This window comes from Lycorma delicatula, chromosome 6, assembly GCF_047948215.1.
Source record: "Lycorma delicatula isolate Av1 chromosome 6, ASM4794821v1, whole genome shotgun sequence".
Lineage (NCBI taxonomy): Eukaryota > Metazoa > Arthropoda > Insecta > Hemiptera > Fulgoridae > Lycorma > Lycorma delicatula.
In genome coordinates, this window is record NC_134460.1 from 90,680,239 (window position 1) to 90,699,167 (window position 18,929).

The window sequence follows — 18,929 nt, forward strand, 5'->3', positions numbered from 1 at the left end:
GACTTAAATGTTTGTCATATGATTATTAATTTTAAACTTTTTTTTATACTCAGCCTCTGAATTCTTAGAAGAAATACTCCGTCAGTTTTACAAAAGTCATTTATTTTATGTAGTACAGTATTAGTTTGTTCGTGTCTTAAATCATTTCTCAAATTGTCTTCATTAAATTAAGACTGATTGTAAAGTCTGAATTAGCATAACAGCTGTTGCACAATAATATTTATTAGAAAATATTTAAAAAAATTAAATTTTGTTTTAATGAAGATATCTTTGAAGTGTTTTTATGTTTTAACATTGGACCACAATAACTGTGCAAAATGATTGTATATTAACCCTTTGAAGACCATTTGACAATTTTTCATCAGATTCAGTTTTATGCAAAAAAAGACCAACTGATGATTTTTCATCAATCTGATTTTATGTGATTTGGTGAAATTTCATCAGTGTTAAAATAAGGTTGGTACTGATCTCATGTTTGGTTGTCATGGCAGTCCACTTATGATAGAGGTTACATTTGTTACTGCAATCGTCATGGCAGTCCGCTTATGGTATAGGTTACGTTTGTTATTGTGATGTCGCATGTAACATTGCAATTAATACTCTGATGTTAAACAAAAATAATTATTATTTTGAGCTTAACAACTGTTTTATGTTTTTATTTTTAGAGAATTGCCTAATATATATTATTGTTCATTGCCTAATATATAAATATTCATTTGTTCATAAAATCATAGTTTATTCAGAGTAAAAATGAATATTTTTATTTTATTTAGTTTTTTTACAATACTGTATTTATTGGTGTGTTGCATAGTATATAAATAAGCAGAGAACATTGTGGGTTTATCATTATTTTTAGTTGTTTGTAAAATTCAGATTGTAACATTATACTTATTCCGTCTTAGTGTTTTGTTTTCTTTTTTCCAGCAATATTTATTAGCGAGTTGCTATAATATGCGAAATGAATGGTGTACTTCAAACACTGGATGAAACAGAATTTAGGATTGTTCAGTCTGATAGTGGTTTGTGTACTGACCGTTCTAAAAAACTTAATTTTACAAATTTGACTAAAATTTATCAGTTTTTTGCCAAAAATCATGAAATTTATTTACTTAAAAATTCTAAAAATCATAATTCCCATAGTAAAATTGTTTCTTGATTTTGATTTAAGTAACTTCAAACTCATTTTTGTTTTTTTATTTCTGTTGTTGGGTTCTTTAATCTTCAGAAACGTTTTTGAATAACATATAACCACAAAAAACATTTCAAGTTGATAATGCATTGGTTTTCCTAAAAAAAATATTGGTAATTAAAAATTTTATAAGTTTTTTAGCTCAAGCTTGCATATAATCATCATAAGGCACTGTACAGTTTTTTTTTTACTAATAATAATTATAAGCAAGCAATTTTTTGTAACCATCTATAAAAGGTATGATCCTCAAACAGTTAATCACATATTTTTTTCATGATAAAATAAAACCAAAATTCAAATAATCTCTATATTATTAAAACACAAACTTTGCTACAATTTCAGAAAATTATTTAAAATAAGAAAATTACTGTTTCATCAAAATGTTGCCTAGATCTAGTCTCGGTCACATGTTCCTGTTTAACACAGTACCCTGCTTGTTCAAACATGTTTAAGCATGCAAATGAATTACTTATCTGAAAAATAACAATAAATATAAGTTAATCAGACAGCATAAGTAGCCCTATTTATAATGGTTGACTTAAATAACATTTTACTAATAAAATTTATGTTTATTAAATATTATCAATTACTTAAAAATTAAAAAATGTTTTTTCCTTAGTGCAGATATAATTGGATTTTTACATATATTTAGGTGTTTTATCTTACTAAGGAGTCCCAGTTATAAAATAAGATTTGCAGGGTTTAATAAATAACCCTGCAATGACATTCATTGCACATTTAATTTCTATCTGGAAAGGAATGTGAAAAAACAACTTTTTTCTGTTAATACCTCATAATTAGTTTATTTTGCTAGGAAAAAAATAATTTCTACCCATTCACTAGAAAAAAATCCTAAACATTGATTGATATTTTTATAAAATGAATTTTAATTGGATAAAACTAATAATTAAAAGTTCCAATTAAAAGGTTTAGGATATTCTATTTCAGTTATTGTTTGATCATTAAAATATTTTTTTTTATCAATTAAAAAATTATTCACCACTAGTGGTGAACTCCCATCATCGCAAATCAGCTAATTTCAAAGTTGAGAGTCCTAAGGTTCAAATCCTAGTAAAGGCAGTTACTTTTATACAGATTTCAATACTAGATAGTGGATACCGGTGTTCTTTGGTGGTTCTTTTTTTTCCTGTTTAGTTTCCATGAATCACCACCAGGTATTACTTCCAAGAGGATGAATGAGGATGATGTGTGTGAGTGTAAGTGAATTGTAGTCTCGTACAATCTCAGGTCGACTATTTCTGAGATGTGTGGTTAATTGAAACCCAACCACCAAAGAACACTGCTATCCACGATCTAGTATTCAAATCCATATAAAAGTAACTGCCTTTACTAAGATTTGAATGTTGGAACTCTCAACTTTGAAATCAGCTGATTTGCGAAGATGCGTTCACCACTAGACCAACCCAGTGGATTGTTCTTTGGTGGTTGGGTTTCAATTAACTAACCACACATCTCGGGAATGGTCAACCTTAGATTTTACAAGATTATACTGCATTTACATTCATACATATCATCATTCATCATCTGAAGTAATAACTTACGGTAGTTCCAGAGGCTAAACAGAAAAAGAAAGTTAAAAAGTTATTATAAATTTTCAGAACAAATGCATTCATAAAAAATGACTGAAATATTGAAGATCGTATAAATAAGATTTGAGGAAATAATTTTGTAAACCTGGATTTCACACCTGTTGTCTGTATATTTTGGTGGTGAATGTGTGAAATGGCCCATTTTGTAAAAACTGGTTGTATTTGATTAATGAAGTTCCTGTTAATTGATTACAAATAGTAGGACTTAATGTGCTGTTATGCTCAAGTGTCAATTTAATGTTATTTTATTATTAAAGAAAGTATATTACTGTTTGTCAAAAACATTGCAGCCTGACCGCCAAGTACTGATGTGGTCTGCAACTTGGCCTCGGGAAGTTCGGCAGCTAGCTGAAGAGTTCTTACATAACTATATACAACTTAATGTTGGATCTCTACAACTGTCTGCTAATCATAACATTAGACAAGTCATTGAAGTGTGCGAGGATTTTGAAAAACAGGACAAGTTAGTATCTTCTCAATAAATTAATAGCTTTTATCAGATAAAACATGTTATTCTATGTAAAATTAATGATACAATCTTGTGCAAAAAGTAGTTCTTTTAAGTTCCCATGTGTATAGTACATACCTGTTTACTATGACGTATTTTTAGTTGAAAAATTATATTTATAAGAAAGGTTTAGTGTTCACTTTTATGTCAAGATGTAAAATTAAACTGGGAATGTAATACATGGAAAATATTTTACTGAATGATGGTCTAGCTATCAAACTTTTCAATAGGTAACCTTTAAGATAGAGTAGTTCATTTATTAGGAATTAAGTGTTAAATTAGTTTTAAATCAATAGTGGATAATGAATGGAATAATAGATATTCTTAGATTAATTTTATTATGAAATCTAATCTGCTCATTACTTATTTCAAGAAATAATAATTAAACCAAGACTATGAAACAAGCACATTTGTAAGTTTGATTAACATAGTTTGTGAACAAAGAAATGGAACCAAAACATTTAATTAATATCACTTGATCAGGTTGCTGTATAGAAGTTTATGATACACAATGTGAATCTGTTGATGTAATCGTACAATCTACCAAAACTTAAGCAGACATCAGAATAAAAACATTTTGCAGGACAATGTCCGTCCTGTCTTGCTTAACTTTCCACCTGTTCCCAGTTTTATGTTTTTTCAGTCAAAATTTAAATCTCAGGTAGTGTAAAAGATAAAATTTAATCAAACATCATTTACAAAATAGTAGTAGAATTGAAAATTTTGAAATAGTGGATATTAACATTTTATAATCATTAATAGCTCCATAAATATTACTTACATCCAATATAATCTATTATGTAAAATGTAATTTTACTGTTACATTGTGAATAAAATTACATGGTATTTTTTGAAATCACTTGACAAACTGCCAAGGTATGGCAGAAGTTATCATCTATTATTGTTGCGTAAATGATCAGAATAATTTTTGCTTTGTGTGTGTTACACTTTACCTTTAAAATGTGATAAAATCATGTTATCATCCTACATTCATGCTTAGCAACAAAAAATATCATATGTAAACATTTTTAAAGTTGCATTTATTATGCGTTTTGAAAAGTAAGCTTTGTTATCTGTTATGCATTCCAATATTCAGTGCTACTTGGTTGCACTGAAAAGTTTAAAGGCAAAAACTAAAAAGATTATTGTACTTAAGCTTTTTACATGCTTAGGAACAGGTAACGTAAATGTCTAAAAGGTCTTAAACATAAATTAAACACATTATAGTACTTGTAGTTAAGTTATTGACGTGAACAATTTTTTATAGATGACTGAAACTGCACATCAATTGATAATTTAATTTTTAAAGGCCTATTTTCATTTTGCTTTGCCTATGGCTGTAATTTAGTCGAAATTATTACAGAAAGGGAATTATAATTTTCAGATATTCAGTATTGTCATATTATGCAATTCTTTTCTTTTAATTCTTTGGTTGTGTAATTAATATTTCTATAAAGCAGTCTTTAGATATTTAACTGTGTGTTTGTTATTTTGTTTTAAAACATAGTAAATAATTTTTAATATTACCAGTTATAATAGCTTCATATTTATAAAAATTCTTTTGTCTAACCATCAAAAATCTATATGTGCAATTTAGAAATTTTATGTATATGTAACATCATTTTTATTCCGTTAGTGAAAAGCTGTTGCAGCTTTTATTCAACATTTTTCATAACTGCCTTTTTTAATTTCTGAGAAATTTAAGTGAAAAAGTAACTATGGTACAGAGATACAATGTTGCCAGAAACAGGCCTACATTTTACCTCCTAATCCACTTTTGCCCTTAAATTAACTGCATTTCAGTCAATGTTTTTACTGAAAACCTGTAATTAGGCATCTAATTACAGGTTTTCAGTAAAAATTTAATTGCTCTAGTTGTAATACTTTTGGAGGTAGAAAGGTTTTAACAGCTAAAAACCCTATTTTTTTTTCTTGAAAGCTAGTTCTACAGCTATGAAATTTTTACTACAGCTTTGTTATGGCATATCAATCATAAAATAATAATACAACCTGGGGATAAAAAAAATTCCTACTCATTTGGTTGCCTCCCAAACATTTTTTCAGAGGTGAGGGGGGAATGCTGCGGCAAAATTGGACACTCTCATTCTGTGATAACTCCTATGAGGCTTGAGGTTAAAGGAGGCTTGGAGGTTTGTTGTCTTCTCAGATCAAAGCCGATTTGAACTATTTCCTAGGTGCAGAATCGGGGTTCAACGTACAAAGACTGGAAAATGTTTGCCTGCTTGTGTTGCCCTTTCAGGCTGATGTTGATCTGGGGTTCCATCACATATGGGAGTGCTGGGGAGCTTTATTTTGTGGACGGGACTATGAATAGTGTAAAATACTGTCAAACAATATAGGAATCATGCTACTGTCTGTTAAAAAATTGCTTCGTGAACATTTTATCAACACCCACCCCTCTTCAATGTCTCACCTTTCACTACATCAAGGACTGGTTTTCTAAGCAAGTTGTTCAGGTTCTTTGATGGCCAGCAAGGAACCCTGACATAAACCCCATCGAAAATATATGGAGCATGGCACAGATTTGGCAGAATATTCCAAGGATGAGTGAAGCTTTTCGATTCCTCGTTGAAGGGATGAAGAGTGCTACAAGGCTAAGGGAGGCCTCATTAACTACTGAACCATGATGTAATGTAATATGTATAGATTACATTATTTTCTTATTTTGTATCATTAAACTTTCTTTCAAAACCGTATATTTTTTGGTCTGCCCCTAAACTTTCTGACAATATTGTATGGTTATAAATAGCTCACACAGATAGTCATTCAGCTATTGGCTGCAGATGTCCTTGATGTAGAGCAAACATCAGTATTTACAGCAAAGATAATATGCCGTTCATATAGCAGTGATAACCTTTTTGCTGTGTATATTTTATTATCATTGTTATTAATTAATAATTAGGTTGTTAGTCCAATAAATGTTACCAACTGATTTTTACCAAGGTTGTTTGGCATGCACCACATAGTCAACATGCAAAGAAACTCCTTTGTATTCTCTTTCCTGTATGGAGAATGTAATTTAGTCACAGTAAAGCTAGTGATAAAGCTTCAGTGATAACTTAATTTTTTTTTTTAACCATACTGACACCATTATACATCAACCATATTGTACTCTATCATTGTTTTAATGTTTGGAGTATAGCAATTAACTTTTCATCTGTTAATGAGGATGTTATTGTTTACTACTGTAAATAATAACCCCTCTAGAATAGCAGTGAACAGTTAATCCATATTAAAAAAAAAATTCCAAAATATTTGGAAATTGCTACTGCAGCCATTATGTTATATATATATATATATATATATATATATATATATATATATGTAAGGTTTTCACCCCCTCTATGGACATGAATCTTAACTGATTTTGACAAAACTTTGTGTAGTGATGTAAACCTATTGTGAAAAGAGCTCTATTGATTTTCAGGCGAATCAGTTTCCTCTAACTGGAGTTAGAGGGAAAAAAACAGAGTTTTTTCTAGCTTTTTTTTCTACTGGGGACAGTTTTTACATTTCCTTTTATTTCTTAAGAATAAATTATTTGAGATATATTTGAATGAATTATATTAACAGATAAGGGGGTGTGATGGTACACAACACAATAGCCTATATACAAAGACTATATAGTACAACAAAGCCTATGTAGTACTGGTGAAACATACAAAATATTTTTTATTTATACTTTCATAGGTAATATTTAAATAAATGATATTTACTAAATTAGATTATTACAAAAAAACATTAATGTTAACAATTAGAATAGAAAGCGTATGAATAAAAGTTTAACTAATAATGTTAAATCTATTATCTTAGACCTGGTAAAAAATGATGAAAATAAAAAAAATAATAAATTGAAAAATAAATGGAGTGGGTTTGATGGGAAGCATACTTCTGTGATAAAAGTCTTAAGCAATAATATTAGATTTATTGATGCTTTATTTATATTTACAATTTAAGCTATTGTACTGATATCTGTCCAGAGCAATTGAAAATGGCTGAGATTATACCAATTTTTAAAGCTGGTGATAAAACTAATCCTGGAAATTATAGACTTATTTCTCTTGTCCCTAATTTTGCAAAGATATATGAAACACGATTACATAATAGAATTTTGAATTTCTTGAGTAAATTAAATATGCTAACTCACAATATATTTTAGAAAGGGTATTGGAACTAAAGATGCAATTACTGACTTATTTGACATCATTTACCAATTTAGGCAAAGGTAAACATTTATGGATCTGGCTTTCAATACTGAAGGTCATACAATTTTATTGAAAAGCTTGAAAAAATTGGTATCAGAAGTTCACCTATTTAGTTACTTCAGAACTGAGTATGCTAAAATGCTGTTCCTCAGGGAACCATTTTTTTTTTTTTTTTTTGTATTATTTATTATAATGATATATTTGAAATTATAGGATCCTTATTGTACAATTTTATCTTATGCTGACATAGTTACATATGTTATGAAAATTCTTGGTTTGAAGTTTATAATAAATTAGAGGAACAACTTATTGAATTAAAAGTATGGTTAGTTTCTAATAAGTTAGCTCTAAATGAAAGTAAAACTGTCTTTAATTTTTGGTAATCATTTTGATTTTATTCCTACTGATTTTAATTTTTTTAATTGGCATTGAATTTTTCCAAAGAAAATGTTACCCAACTATTTAGGAATTATTGATCAGCATTTTGGATAAGATTTTGAAATTTCAAATAAAATAAGTAATATTGTGTCTTGACTAAGTAAACTTCTTTCTGTTCAAAATTTATTTACTACATGTTTGGAATTTATTAATAATATTATTAGCTATGATATAATTCCATGGGGGTCAGTTAATCCAATAAAACAAAAACCGTATATAATAAAATAGTAAAAATTCTTAAAAAACTGAATAAAAGTATTAAATGGTCACTTAATTTATTTTTAAAATATTTATTAGTCTTAGAATCATCATTACAGTGTAATAGCCCTAACCCTTCACTACATGATATTTTATAATTAAAGGAAAAAAATTTCAAATTCTGTATGAATAATACAGCTACAAAAAAATAATTTAAAAATTTATTTCAATATTTTGCCCAAAAAACAAAAAAAAAATGAATTGTTCCAAAACTTGAACATTATGCTATCTGCCTGAAATACACCAAATTTATTTGTTCTATTTATGGAAATTCATGATATACCTCAGTTCGAGTCTAACGTATAGTAGATAAATTAAAATTTAAATGTACAATGTAAAAAAACTTGTTTAAGAAAACAAAATTAAATAATAAGCTACTCACTTATTTTGAAGACTTCCAAAGAAATAATATATTAGGTCTAACTTATTTGTAAAATTAATCTTAATAATTGTGCACATATCCATGATTGTGGCAGTTTTACAACACATTTATATGAACTTTTTCAATATGCATAGTATAAGTTCATAAACTTATTTTTTTTAAATATTTACTTTTTTTTTTAATTTTTGAACACTTTTTTCATGTTTTAAGGGCTTAGTCTTAATAATTGATAGAGTAACAACCAATATTTACAAAATAAATCACAATTAACTTATACAAATGTTTACGGAGCATGAACATTTTTAAAACAATTATTGTTTTTATTAAAACAAAGAAATACACTGCACTTGCCGCACTTTACTGAAGATTTTTTCTACAATTAGGAAATTTGCATCATCTTTCCTCATTTGTATCCCGTCTAAACTGACATCTTTTGGAAGAGCTGTAGAGTACGAACCTCTCTTTTCACCTGCAAATCCCACTTCAGTTAAGCAGAAGGGCTTCCTCTTTTCTCCAGAGAAGTAGCATTATACATGTAGAGAGAAACGGCATTGTTGGAAATCTGCTTTTCGGGTGGACAGTAATTGTTTTTCTATGCAGGTTTTTCTGTACATCAACCAAGAGTTTGCAATCGCTAAATCTAATAAATTGTAAAATAATAAGTACCATCTTTTACTTCTGATGGCAATTCTGAATCATTCAAAATGGAATCCAGATCTACTCTGCCGCCCATGAGTTCATTGTAAATATTTACAATTTTAGGCAGTCAATGGGTTCTTTTTTACTAGTTTTTTGGTTAAACTGAAAAAGGCTTTTATAATGTACGTTTTTTTAATTATTCTAGAAAGTATCTACAACATTTGCAGAGGCTCCTAAATCAGGATCATTGAAATGAACCCTTTAGTTGGGACCACAAGTGTACTATATATCTGTATATTGTAAGCAAAGCCTGAGCTTCCTGCCACAATGAAAGTTTGTAGCCCCATTTATGAGGCTTAGAAGGCATGTACTGCTTTAGATAAATTCTTGATTTAGTTGACAAAGCAACTAAATCATATAATAGAATAGACTGAAATTTTTTGTTTAAAGCAGATAAAACAGGTCTTATTTTATAAAGTCGATCATGGTTGAGATTTTCAGCCAGTAGCATAATGTAGAATCATTGAAATGCAAATTGCAAAACCACCACAATCAATACCAACATAACCTCATGACTACATTGATGTTCCAAAGTAGGAACAGTTAATTTTCACGGACAACGAAAAAATAAAGTAACTTTTCACCTGTTGCCTGTGTTTTATCTTTAAAAGTAATCAATAAATGTGTAGATAATTTTTAATTGAATCTTGGATAATTGGAAACAATTTATGATGAAATACAAAGTGTGGCTATTTCACTTCAGTCTTCTCTCTTCTGATCAGATGTTTACATTATTTCTTCTTCTCTTGGAAATCCTTGACATTTTGTACCAATTTCCTGTACATACTGAACATGGCAGGTTTCTCTCTCATACTTCTTCAAATATTTCATTTCTTTTAGGTTTTTTGAACCACTTTGATACATTATGTTGTAAATTTGATTTGTGAGCCCGTTATCATTCGTTCTCATTAAGTGGTTAAAGAATTTGTTTTTTTTTTTCTGATGGAATCTATTTTCTCATTGTCATTATATTTGTAAAGATCTTTATTGCTTCTGAATTTATATTAATTTTCATCTATTTTTATGGTCGTAGGATTTTCCTTCTGTTCATCTGTTGCATTTATTTCACCTGATTTAAAACTGAAGATGCATACAGGCCTACTGATTTGATTGCAGTATTGTAATGCCTAAGTTTGGATTTTATTGAGATGTTTTATGTTATAAATATATTGTGTGTTGATAGGGCAATTACATTTTTCTTATAATTGTTTGATAGCTTCTTTATTTAAACTATTGATTTGGATTATTTCTCCCATATATTTGAATTTTATATATATATATACATACACACAAGCAACTAATGAGGGTAAATTGAAATTGCAAATAGTAATTCCAGGAATGATAGATGAGACTGTATTTTGTATAATTCTAATTGTTTAGTCTAATAAGCAATCTTTATTTTTATTTTTTTTTTTATTTAATTATAATTTATTTTGCAGGCTGTGCAATTTGCTTCAAGAAATTGGCAATGAAGAGGAAAAGAAGACTATAATATTTGTTGAAACTAAGAGAGGGGTTGATGACATAACAAGGGCAATCAATAGATTTGGGTAAATAAATTTATGTTCATTGCCAGTCTGTCATGTTGTCATTGTATATTTAAACAGGTTTAATACCTGGAACTTTGGATACTGCACCACGCTGTGTCTGAGGTCTACATATATTTTAGTTACCAGAGTAGTAATGAGCAGCAATCTTTTAATAGTTTTTGTTTGTAATTTAGTACAGAACAACTACTGCTTTGTTGTAGTGCAGTTAATTTCTACTGTTTTTATGTGCTCATTTTAAAAGTATCTGAATTTCAGTTTACATGTCTCATTTGCCAGTTTTTTTTTTAGTGAGATTTAATTATTTTTCATTTTTATGGAATTCTAAAAGAGAATTTAATTTATATTTATGGATTTATTTATGTTAAACATATTTATTCTAATAAATTTTCTATTATTTCTATAAATAATACTTATATATTTTGTACATAACTATTTATGCATAACATCTTATCCATAGTTGTACAAAACACACAGCTATTGCCTGATGTACTATGGAGTGAAACCATTCTTTTCATTCATCAAGTTATGTACTATTGTCACATGCTGTGCTTACTATCAGCAAGCATGACACTAGACAATGAACTTCAGGGAACTTGCAGTCCTCCTACATGCTACATAACGTTCCTAACACCAAGCCAGCTGACCACACAACACCCTGACTACAGTAGCCTACACCCTACCACACCCTGGAGACTTTATAAACAGTAGCGTGGCAATCTCAGACCTCCACCAGGAGAAGACCAAGAAGTCCCCCCTGACTAGCCCAACATGAAATCATGCAGCAGATGCTGACATCCCTGCCAGAACAGCAAGCCTGGCTATCTGTATGAAGCCTGTTAGTGCAGTGCCAGGAGGCACAGTGGTGAAGACTCTCTCTTTTTCCCATTTAGCACCGGTAACTACCATTTAGATAATACTTCAGAGGATGAATGAGGATAATATGTATGAGTGTAAATGAAGTGTAGTCTTGTACATTCTCAGTTCGACTATTCCTGAGATGTATGATTAATTGAAACCCAACCACCAAAGAACACTGGTATCCATGATCTAGTATTCAAATCCGTGTAAAAATAACTGGCTTTACTAGGACTTGAACGCTGGAACTCTCGGCTTCCAAATCAGCTGATTTGGGAAGACGCATTCACCACTAGACCAACCCGGTGGGTTGCAGTGGTGAAGACTGAGTTTGACAAGCATCACTTGGGAAGAACTGTCTTGGCCATACCGGCAGAAGATTACCAATGTCAAACCAACAGAGTTGGCCACCACTGTAGTGGAAGCTACAACTACCGCTGAGGGGAAGCTCTGTCTGATTTAAATAGATGAGTTACAACTACACAATCCATCAAGCCAAGCCAATATTGCCAGAGACCATCAACCAGAGTCAACAGCCCTTCTCAGAGCTACCTCAAAAAAAACACGAACAGCCCTTTTCTGGGTTACCACAAGGTTCTAAGGTGCCATATGCCATGCAAGCAGTTCGACAATAATATATATCTTTCTAGTGAATTATGACCCAAAGGGTTAATGCTAAAACAAAAAAGTAATTATGATTTTAATAATACACATGTCAGCAATAGTTGGCCAATTGTAATGTCTTATCTTTATGTTTATATCTATGGAGTCAATTGGAGTTGTTATGATGTTCATTCTACTTAAAATTGAGGCTGAAGTTAGTTTATATGTCTGGAGAAAATGCAAACAAAAAATGTTTAAGGGCTATTTTGTAGGCTAAAAAGTTGTTGAAAAATAAAAATAGTCATATAAACATAATGAACGGCTAATTCTATCCTTCAGAGTTAGTTCTGTAAGGTTTTAACAATAATCTTAGTGTTTTATAATGATTGAATTAAATATGAGTCATTGAATATATGTGTCATTGAATTAAATATGAGCACAATAGAACAACAGTTTCTTCTTCAAATATGTTATAACGTGATATGAGAAGTAACAAATCAAAATCTAAGTGTTGGTCCCCTGCGCTAGTATTGAAAACTTAATTCATATTAATAAAAATAAGCATCACAAATATCTTATTTAGATTTTTTAATTCTAGGTAGGTTTTATTATATTTGGTTAAACAACCCAATTGATTAAAATTAGTAGAGTCCCAAAACAACAAAGCAAAGAGTAGTTTGGCAGAATGTGCAAGCAGGGACTGAAAAAGTTTTCTAAGTAAACTATTGAAGAGTATAACTTGACTCTTGGCATGTATCAAATAAAACAAACAAAGTCTTATACTGAAGAACACTGATATTATTGGTGCATAAATGGTAGGTTGTGTTGTGAACTCATTGCTGCACTTTTTTAATCTTAGCGAACACATCGAAGCTAAATTCTTGCAAGGTCAACTGCAATGACAGTATTTTAGATGCTTCATAATGTTCATGTAACAATGAAGAACAGTACCTTAGTCAATTTTTATCTTTTTCACCATTTTGAAATGTATTTTGTTTAAAATTACTGTACTATGTGTTAATTTGGATATGACATACTATGTTACTATTGAAACGTTTTCTCATCACATATATATTAAATCTTTGGGATGATTTTTTTTTTGTTTTTCTTTTGTACTATGGCTTTCAGCCTTCATGTAAATAAGAACCTCAAACTTTGTGAAGCCAAAAACCTTTCTTATGGATGCTCAGTTCTTTAAAGTATGTTGGAGCAAGAAATCTTTTATACAAAATAAGTTTGCCAATGAATTTACTTTTCTTATATAACCACCTGTAACAATTAAATTATTTTGTTTGTTTTTTGTATTTTTAACTGATAGGAAATTCAGATGACCATGAAGAAATTTGAATGAAATGGACCCGTATTATTTTCTACACATTACAATAATGCAGTGACAAAAAATTAACACTGATAACACCAGGTGCTTTTTTTAAATGATGTTTTGACTTCTAAGTTGCCTAGAAATTTCATTATTTAATAAAGTGAATTTTTGCACTGATGATTTGGCAGTCCTGGAAGTAAGCAAACCACTAATGCGAAGCAGCAATAAAGGCAATGAATATCTTAAGTTCAGCTTTATTTCCCATACATTATTATTAAATGATGTAGCTACAAAATTGACATTGACATATTCAGCTTTGCGTAGATGTATTCAAATTACTTCATAAACTTCTATTAGCTTTAAAATTTGTATTTGAAAAGTTTTTAATGTTTATTAATGTAAACTTGTGTATTTATTAGTAACATGCCAGTGAAGTAATGATGTAGATGTTTTTATGAAACTTTTGCTGTATCCTTACTAATTTATTATTTTGTATGATTCCTCTAGATGGCCAGCATTAAGCATACATGGTGACAAATCTCAACAAGACAGAGATTATGTTTTAAATGGTAAGTTTTTTATTTATTTTTTTAAATTTGTTACATGTTAAGAAAACATAATTACCTAAAATAATCAGGAGTATTGTTTTTGTTAAGAATTAGTCATTTATTAAGTAAGCCCTTACAATTTTTTTTTGTAATTGTATGATAATTTACTTAAAATTATTAGAGCCAATCATAATCATTAAGCTCAGCACATCTTATTGTGTGTAAAATGAAACATAAAGCTTGTATTCAATTATCTTATCAGTGAGAGGTCAACAAAAAATTGATTGACTTTTTTAAAGCTTGTTCTTTTCTTAATCAGTGTGCAGTACGCAATACAAAACCAATCAGTCACTTTCCAGACATTAATAATGAAAATAATTACTTAACTTCGTAAAGTCAATTTTTGTACCATACTGCTTTTATGACAAAAAGAATCCTTTGGAACAAATTTTCTTACATATTTTTTAATATGTTAGCAAAGTTCCAGCTCTTGTTAAAAATACTGAATAATTCTTCCAGCCAATTTTTAAAAGTGGTATTATATTTCTGAGGCACTTAGAAAAATCATTTAAACACTTGCCAAAATTACTATTAGTTGGCATGCATATGACACACTCCTTATCATACCCATGCATTTCACAAGTGATTGGGATTAGATTTTCCCTATCATATACAAAGAGTCTGTATGGAGTGTGATAAACTTTAATACTGAGAAGGTTTAATTTTTTTTTCATAAAATTTTCCAGAATTCAGAGCAGGAAAAGCTTTAATTTTGGTGGCAACTGATGTAGCTGCTCGAGGTTTAGGTAAGTAAAATGTCATGATTTTATATATGTTTGAAATAGATTATTTTATTTAGGAAGAAATATAATTGTGCTCAGACTTAGTGGGAATTGATCCTTGTAAGGTTGGCATCTATAGAAACATATGTGTTACCAATTCTGTGTCACCAAGTTTGTGACAATGTGTCAGGCATAGAGGCTGGGCTATCTATATGCCATAATAATTATACGGTTCTCAGACTGGTTGACAAATTTGGAAGTGATGATGCCCTAATCAGTGAAATTAAAAAAAAGTACTACAGCTTTATTTATGACATCTTGATATTGTGTTAAATGTTTGTGAACATTTTATATAATCATCATTGTGTTACTATTCTGTACTCATCAGTGATAGAGAATGATCCATTTACAGCCATTATAATTTTATGCAATACAATATTTGGTGTTTTTATCAATTACCTGTACACCAGTATTGTTAGAGACTGTATAATACAGTTGAGCCTATTTATAACTCCATGGCATGTTGCATCAAGGGTATAACACATCTGTAAAATCTCAATTTTTTCCCCCATATAATATGTTTTACTTATAAGGAAATTGGTATACATTTTGTGCATAAAGTCTATTAAGTTCTACTTGTATAAAATTAAATTATCCTCTTATATGTGTTAAGATCTCAGATTCTACTGTTGCATTATAATAGTGAGAAAACTGATCATTTTAGTAAGACCCATAAATTTTATTGTTCTCTAAAGAAGGTTAATAATTAAAAAAATACATTTTGGGTTATACGACTAGAAAATGTGGTGGCTTGTAGAGCTCTGTCATGAGGAGATGGTGCTACAGGACAAGAGTTTTTCTGTTTACATGATGATCTAGACTTAACAGCACTCTCGGTTGATAAATAAACATAACCATTGTGCACACTTAAGCTTAACATAGTCTTTGTTTTGTGATTCTCAAATTTCAAAAGTTATGCAAGGATTTACTTTAACTTTATCAGAAATTAATAAAACTAATTTTGAAGTAATCCTAAATGTGTTTCAGTAATTGAGTTTGTATATCAGCTAGTATCCTAACTAATAAATACTGAGTAACAAAAATTACTGGTGTTAGAATGTATTATAAATTTAGTTTTCTTCTTTTTTTACCCATTTTAGAGCATGTCAGTGGCATTTGTTAAACAAAAGGTCAATCAAGTTCAAATAGGTAGGAATTCAATAAGAAGGGAGGGTCTTAATCTTACATACTTGTTAAATGTATGTTCCTTTTCTAAAAATAAATTAATTTTTTTATATCTAAGTTGCGTTAAATACTTGTTTTATATGAGAAAACATGTTTTATCTGAAAGCTGATTAAGCAGTTTATAGATTACATATTTTATTTTATGTGATTTATTTATTCAAACTATCAATAAATTCAAGGCTGCTAAGAATAATTGAATTTTAAATAAATACTACTGCATGCTTTGAAAAACAAAAAAAAAGCTTGTAATTGTACTAAATTTCAGTGTGTATTTGTAAGAAAAAAATTATATAATACCTGTAAAAATTACACTCCTTTTTTATTTGGTAAACATAATCCAGAATTTTTTCACCATGATCACTTGAAAATTATATGAGTTACATCATTAATTATTGCAGGGAGGAGACAGGCCAATTTTGTGCCATATAACATGAAAATTTTAACATAATCTATGGATACCAAGAAGGTATACCTCCCTGTTGAAAGATAACTGGAAGCCATCAGTCTTCTATTTTTCAGTTCTAGAATCTAACATATCCCACAGTGTATGCCGATAATCAGAGAGAAAAAGTGAAATATTAATGTTCATTATAATAGACTACACATTAATCTCAGATGAGTTCAGAGTGTGTTTATATTTGACATTACGCTGTATAGACTCCAAATTTTCCACACCCATTGAATAGAATGTTACTTTTCAAGAAAAAGATACTAGTATGACATTTAACAGAATTTTCAAAATTATTGGTATCAACAGTTAAGATTTGACCCTAGTTTGCTCAGTAATGTTGTCTTTGATAACAGTCACAATAGTACAGTCGTGTGATTTTGTTGACGTTTTGTTAAAAAACGTTTTTAAGTATTCATGCCTCACCAGCACATGATGTCATAGATATATTGTAAACCTATTGGATATTAACTTTAATAGAAGAATATTCAGAACATATGAATCAATCCAATAAGACAACATCTCTGCAGGTCTTTTCTGTTTTCCCTCTCAACGGTTTTTTTTTTACGTTACATATTAGTAAAATTGCTCATGTTTAATTATATGCTTATAATCTAACCAAACAACTTACACTCGCTAGTCGAGATTAGCGAGCATAGGTTAAGTTTGGTTAGATTATATTTATAATTTTTCTGCAAATACCTCCAAATACCATATAATTTAATTATTACATGAGCAATTACTAATTGTAAAAAAAACGTAACTTTCTGTTTTCCCTACATAACATAGGGAAAACAGAAAAGACTTTCTTTTTCTTATGGAAAACAACTATTTAGAAGTAACTGAGATAATTCATAATCAGAAATTTTAAAAAATTTGTTTTTAACAATATTGTTAAACCAAGTATTTAATCTTACATAAAATACTACAGTGTTCAAAAAAATGAACAACATCAAGTGTTAATAAAATTGTTATTTACTGATGTAGGAAAATAATTTTTGTTACAAAAAGTGTTTACGTGTATATTTACTGGAGTTACTGTCTTGATTTGAACCATTGCTTACCTGATGTGACATTACACCAGTGTTCAGTTCCAGCCCAGGTTATGTTCTGCATAACCATCACATCAGTTGTGCAATTTTTTGTTCAATTGTCCATTTTATAGATTTTTTCCCCAATTACACTATTTTTCTCAAGAAAAGATCAGTTTGTATTAATTAAATTGGGGGTTTTAAGGAAGGCAAGAAGTCCTCACCTTTCCTATTAGAATGTCTCTCTTAAATGCATAGTCCTGACGAGAAATAAGATTATATTTTGAGGTGCTCTCTTCTACTGAAATATTTTAAAGGAATCTCCTCAATTCATGGAGAAAAATTGATACAACTCAGCAATATAGACACACACTCGCACACCATACATGAACTTTAGTTTAATTTCTGACATATTTAATTTACTAAATGGTTCTCTCAGACCCCAAAATTTGGCAGTTTGCTATGTTACTCCAAACATTGATGTGAAATGTAACCTTGCCTGGAAAAAATATGTCTAAGTATTGTTATTCATCTGCCAGTAATCCTTTGCCACTCCCAAACAATTTTTCTAGTATCCCCACAGTTCTTATGGCCTGCTATGCACAACCACTCGTCATACCTATGACAGCAGTACACACCCTCAAACAAATCTGAGCCTACTGGCAGAACACCATGGCCTGCAGTGCTGGACCCAGGATTGCAATAGGTTAAATATATTTGCACAAAAATGTGATTTTTAATCCTCTTGTTTAATTTCATGATACAATTAAATTTTGTACATAATAGTTTTAATTTATTATTTGTAACTTTATCTACTGTGGTTTTGGGAGTACAAATATGTTGATTTTCCGAGGCCCATAAACTTGCTCTTCACCTCATTTGGTTTCTTAGGTGACAGTTTTCTTTTTTAAATTTCCTTTTACTTAAACTTTACTTTAACACTTTAAAATTTATTGTAAGATATAGTTGTGCCCCCATATTCTCGTGTTAGGTAGTTTCTACTAACAACTGACTCAGTTCTGGGTACCACATCCTTGTCATTATACTGATGAAATTAAGCAAAGAGATCAGGAGCTGCCAAGAACTTAAATATTTTACCTTTATGTATAAAAAAAATACTACGGACCACTGAGGACAAACAAATTTATTACAGATCGAAATCTATTAAATACTTAGTAAAAATAAGTAATTTCTATTCATCCTTGCAAAAGGATTAATTTACAAATTAAGCCTTTA

The 18,929-nt window shown here is 29.6% G+C and overlaps 1 protein-coding gene across 2 annotated transcripts in view; it reads left to right on the forward strand.

Annotated features, from left to right (window-relative positions):
• LOC142326005 (uncharacterized) overlaps positions 1 to 18,929 on the forward strand; it is a 72,941-nt gene that overhangs the window by 29,712 nt on the left and 24,300 nt on the right. For both annotated transcript variants that reach the window (XM_075368054.1, XM_075368055.1), the window contains exons 6-9: positions 3,090 to 3,262; positions 10,750 to 10,860; positions 14,147 to 14,208; positions 14,934 to 14,993. In XM_075368054.1, the coding sequence (XP_075224169.1) occupies positions 3,090 to 3,262; positions 10,750 to 10,860; positions 14,147 to 14,208; positions 14,934 to 14,993 (406 nt within the window). The remainder of the gene's footprint in view (positions 1 to 3,089; positions 3,263 to 10,749; positions 10,861 to 14,146; positions 14,209 to 14,933; positions 14,994 to 18,929) is intronic.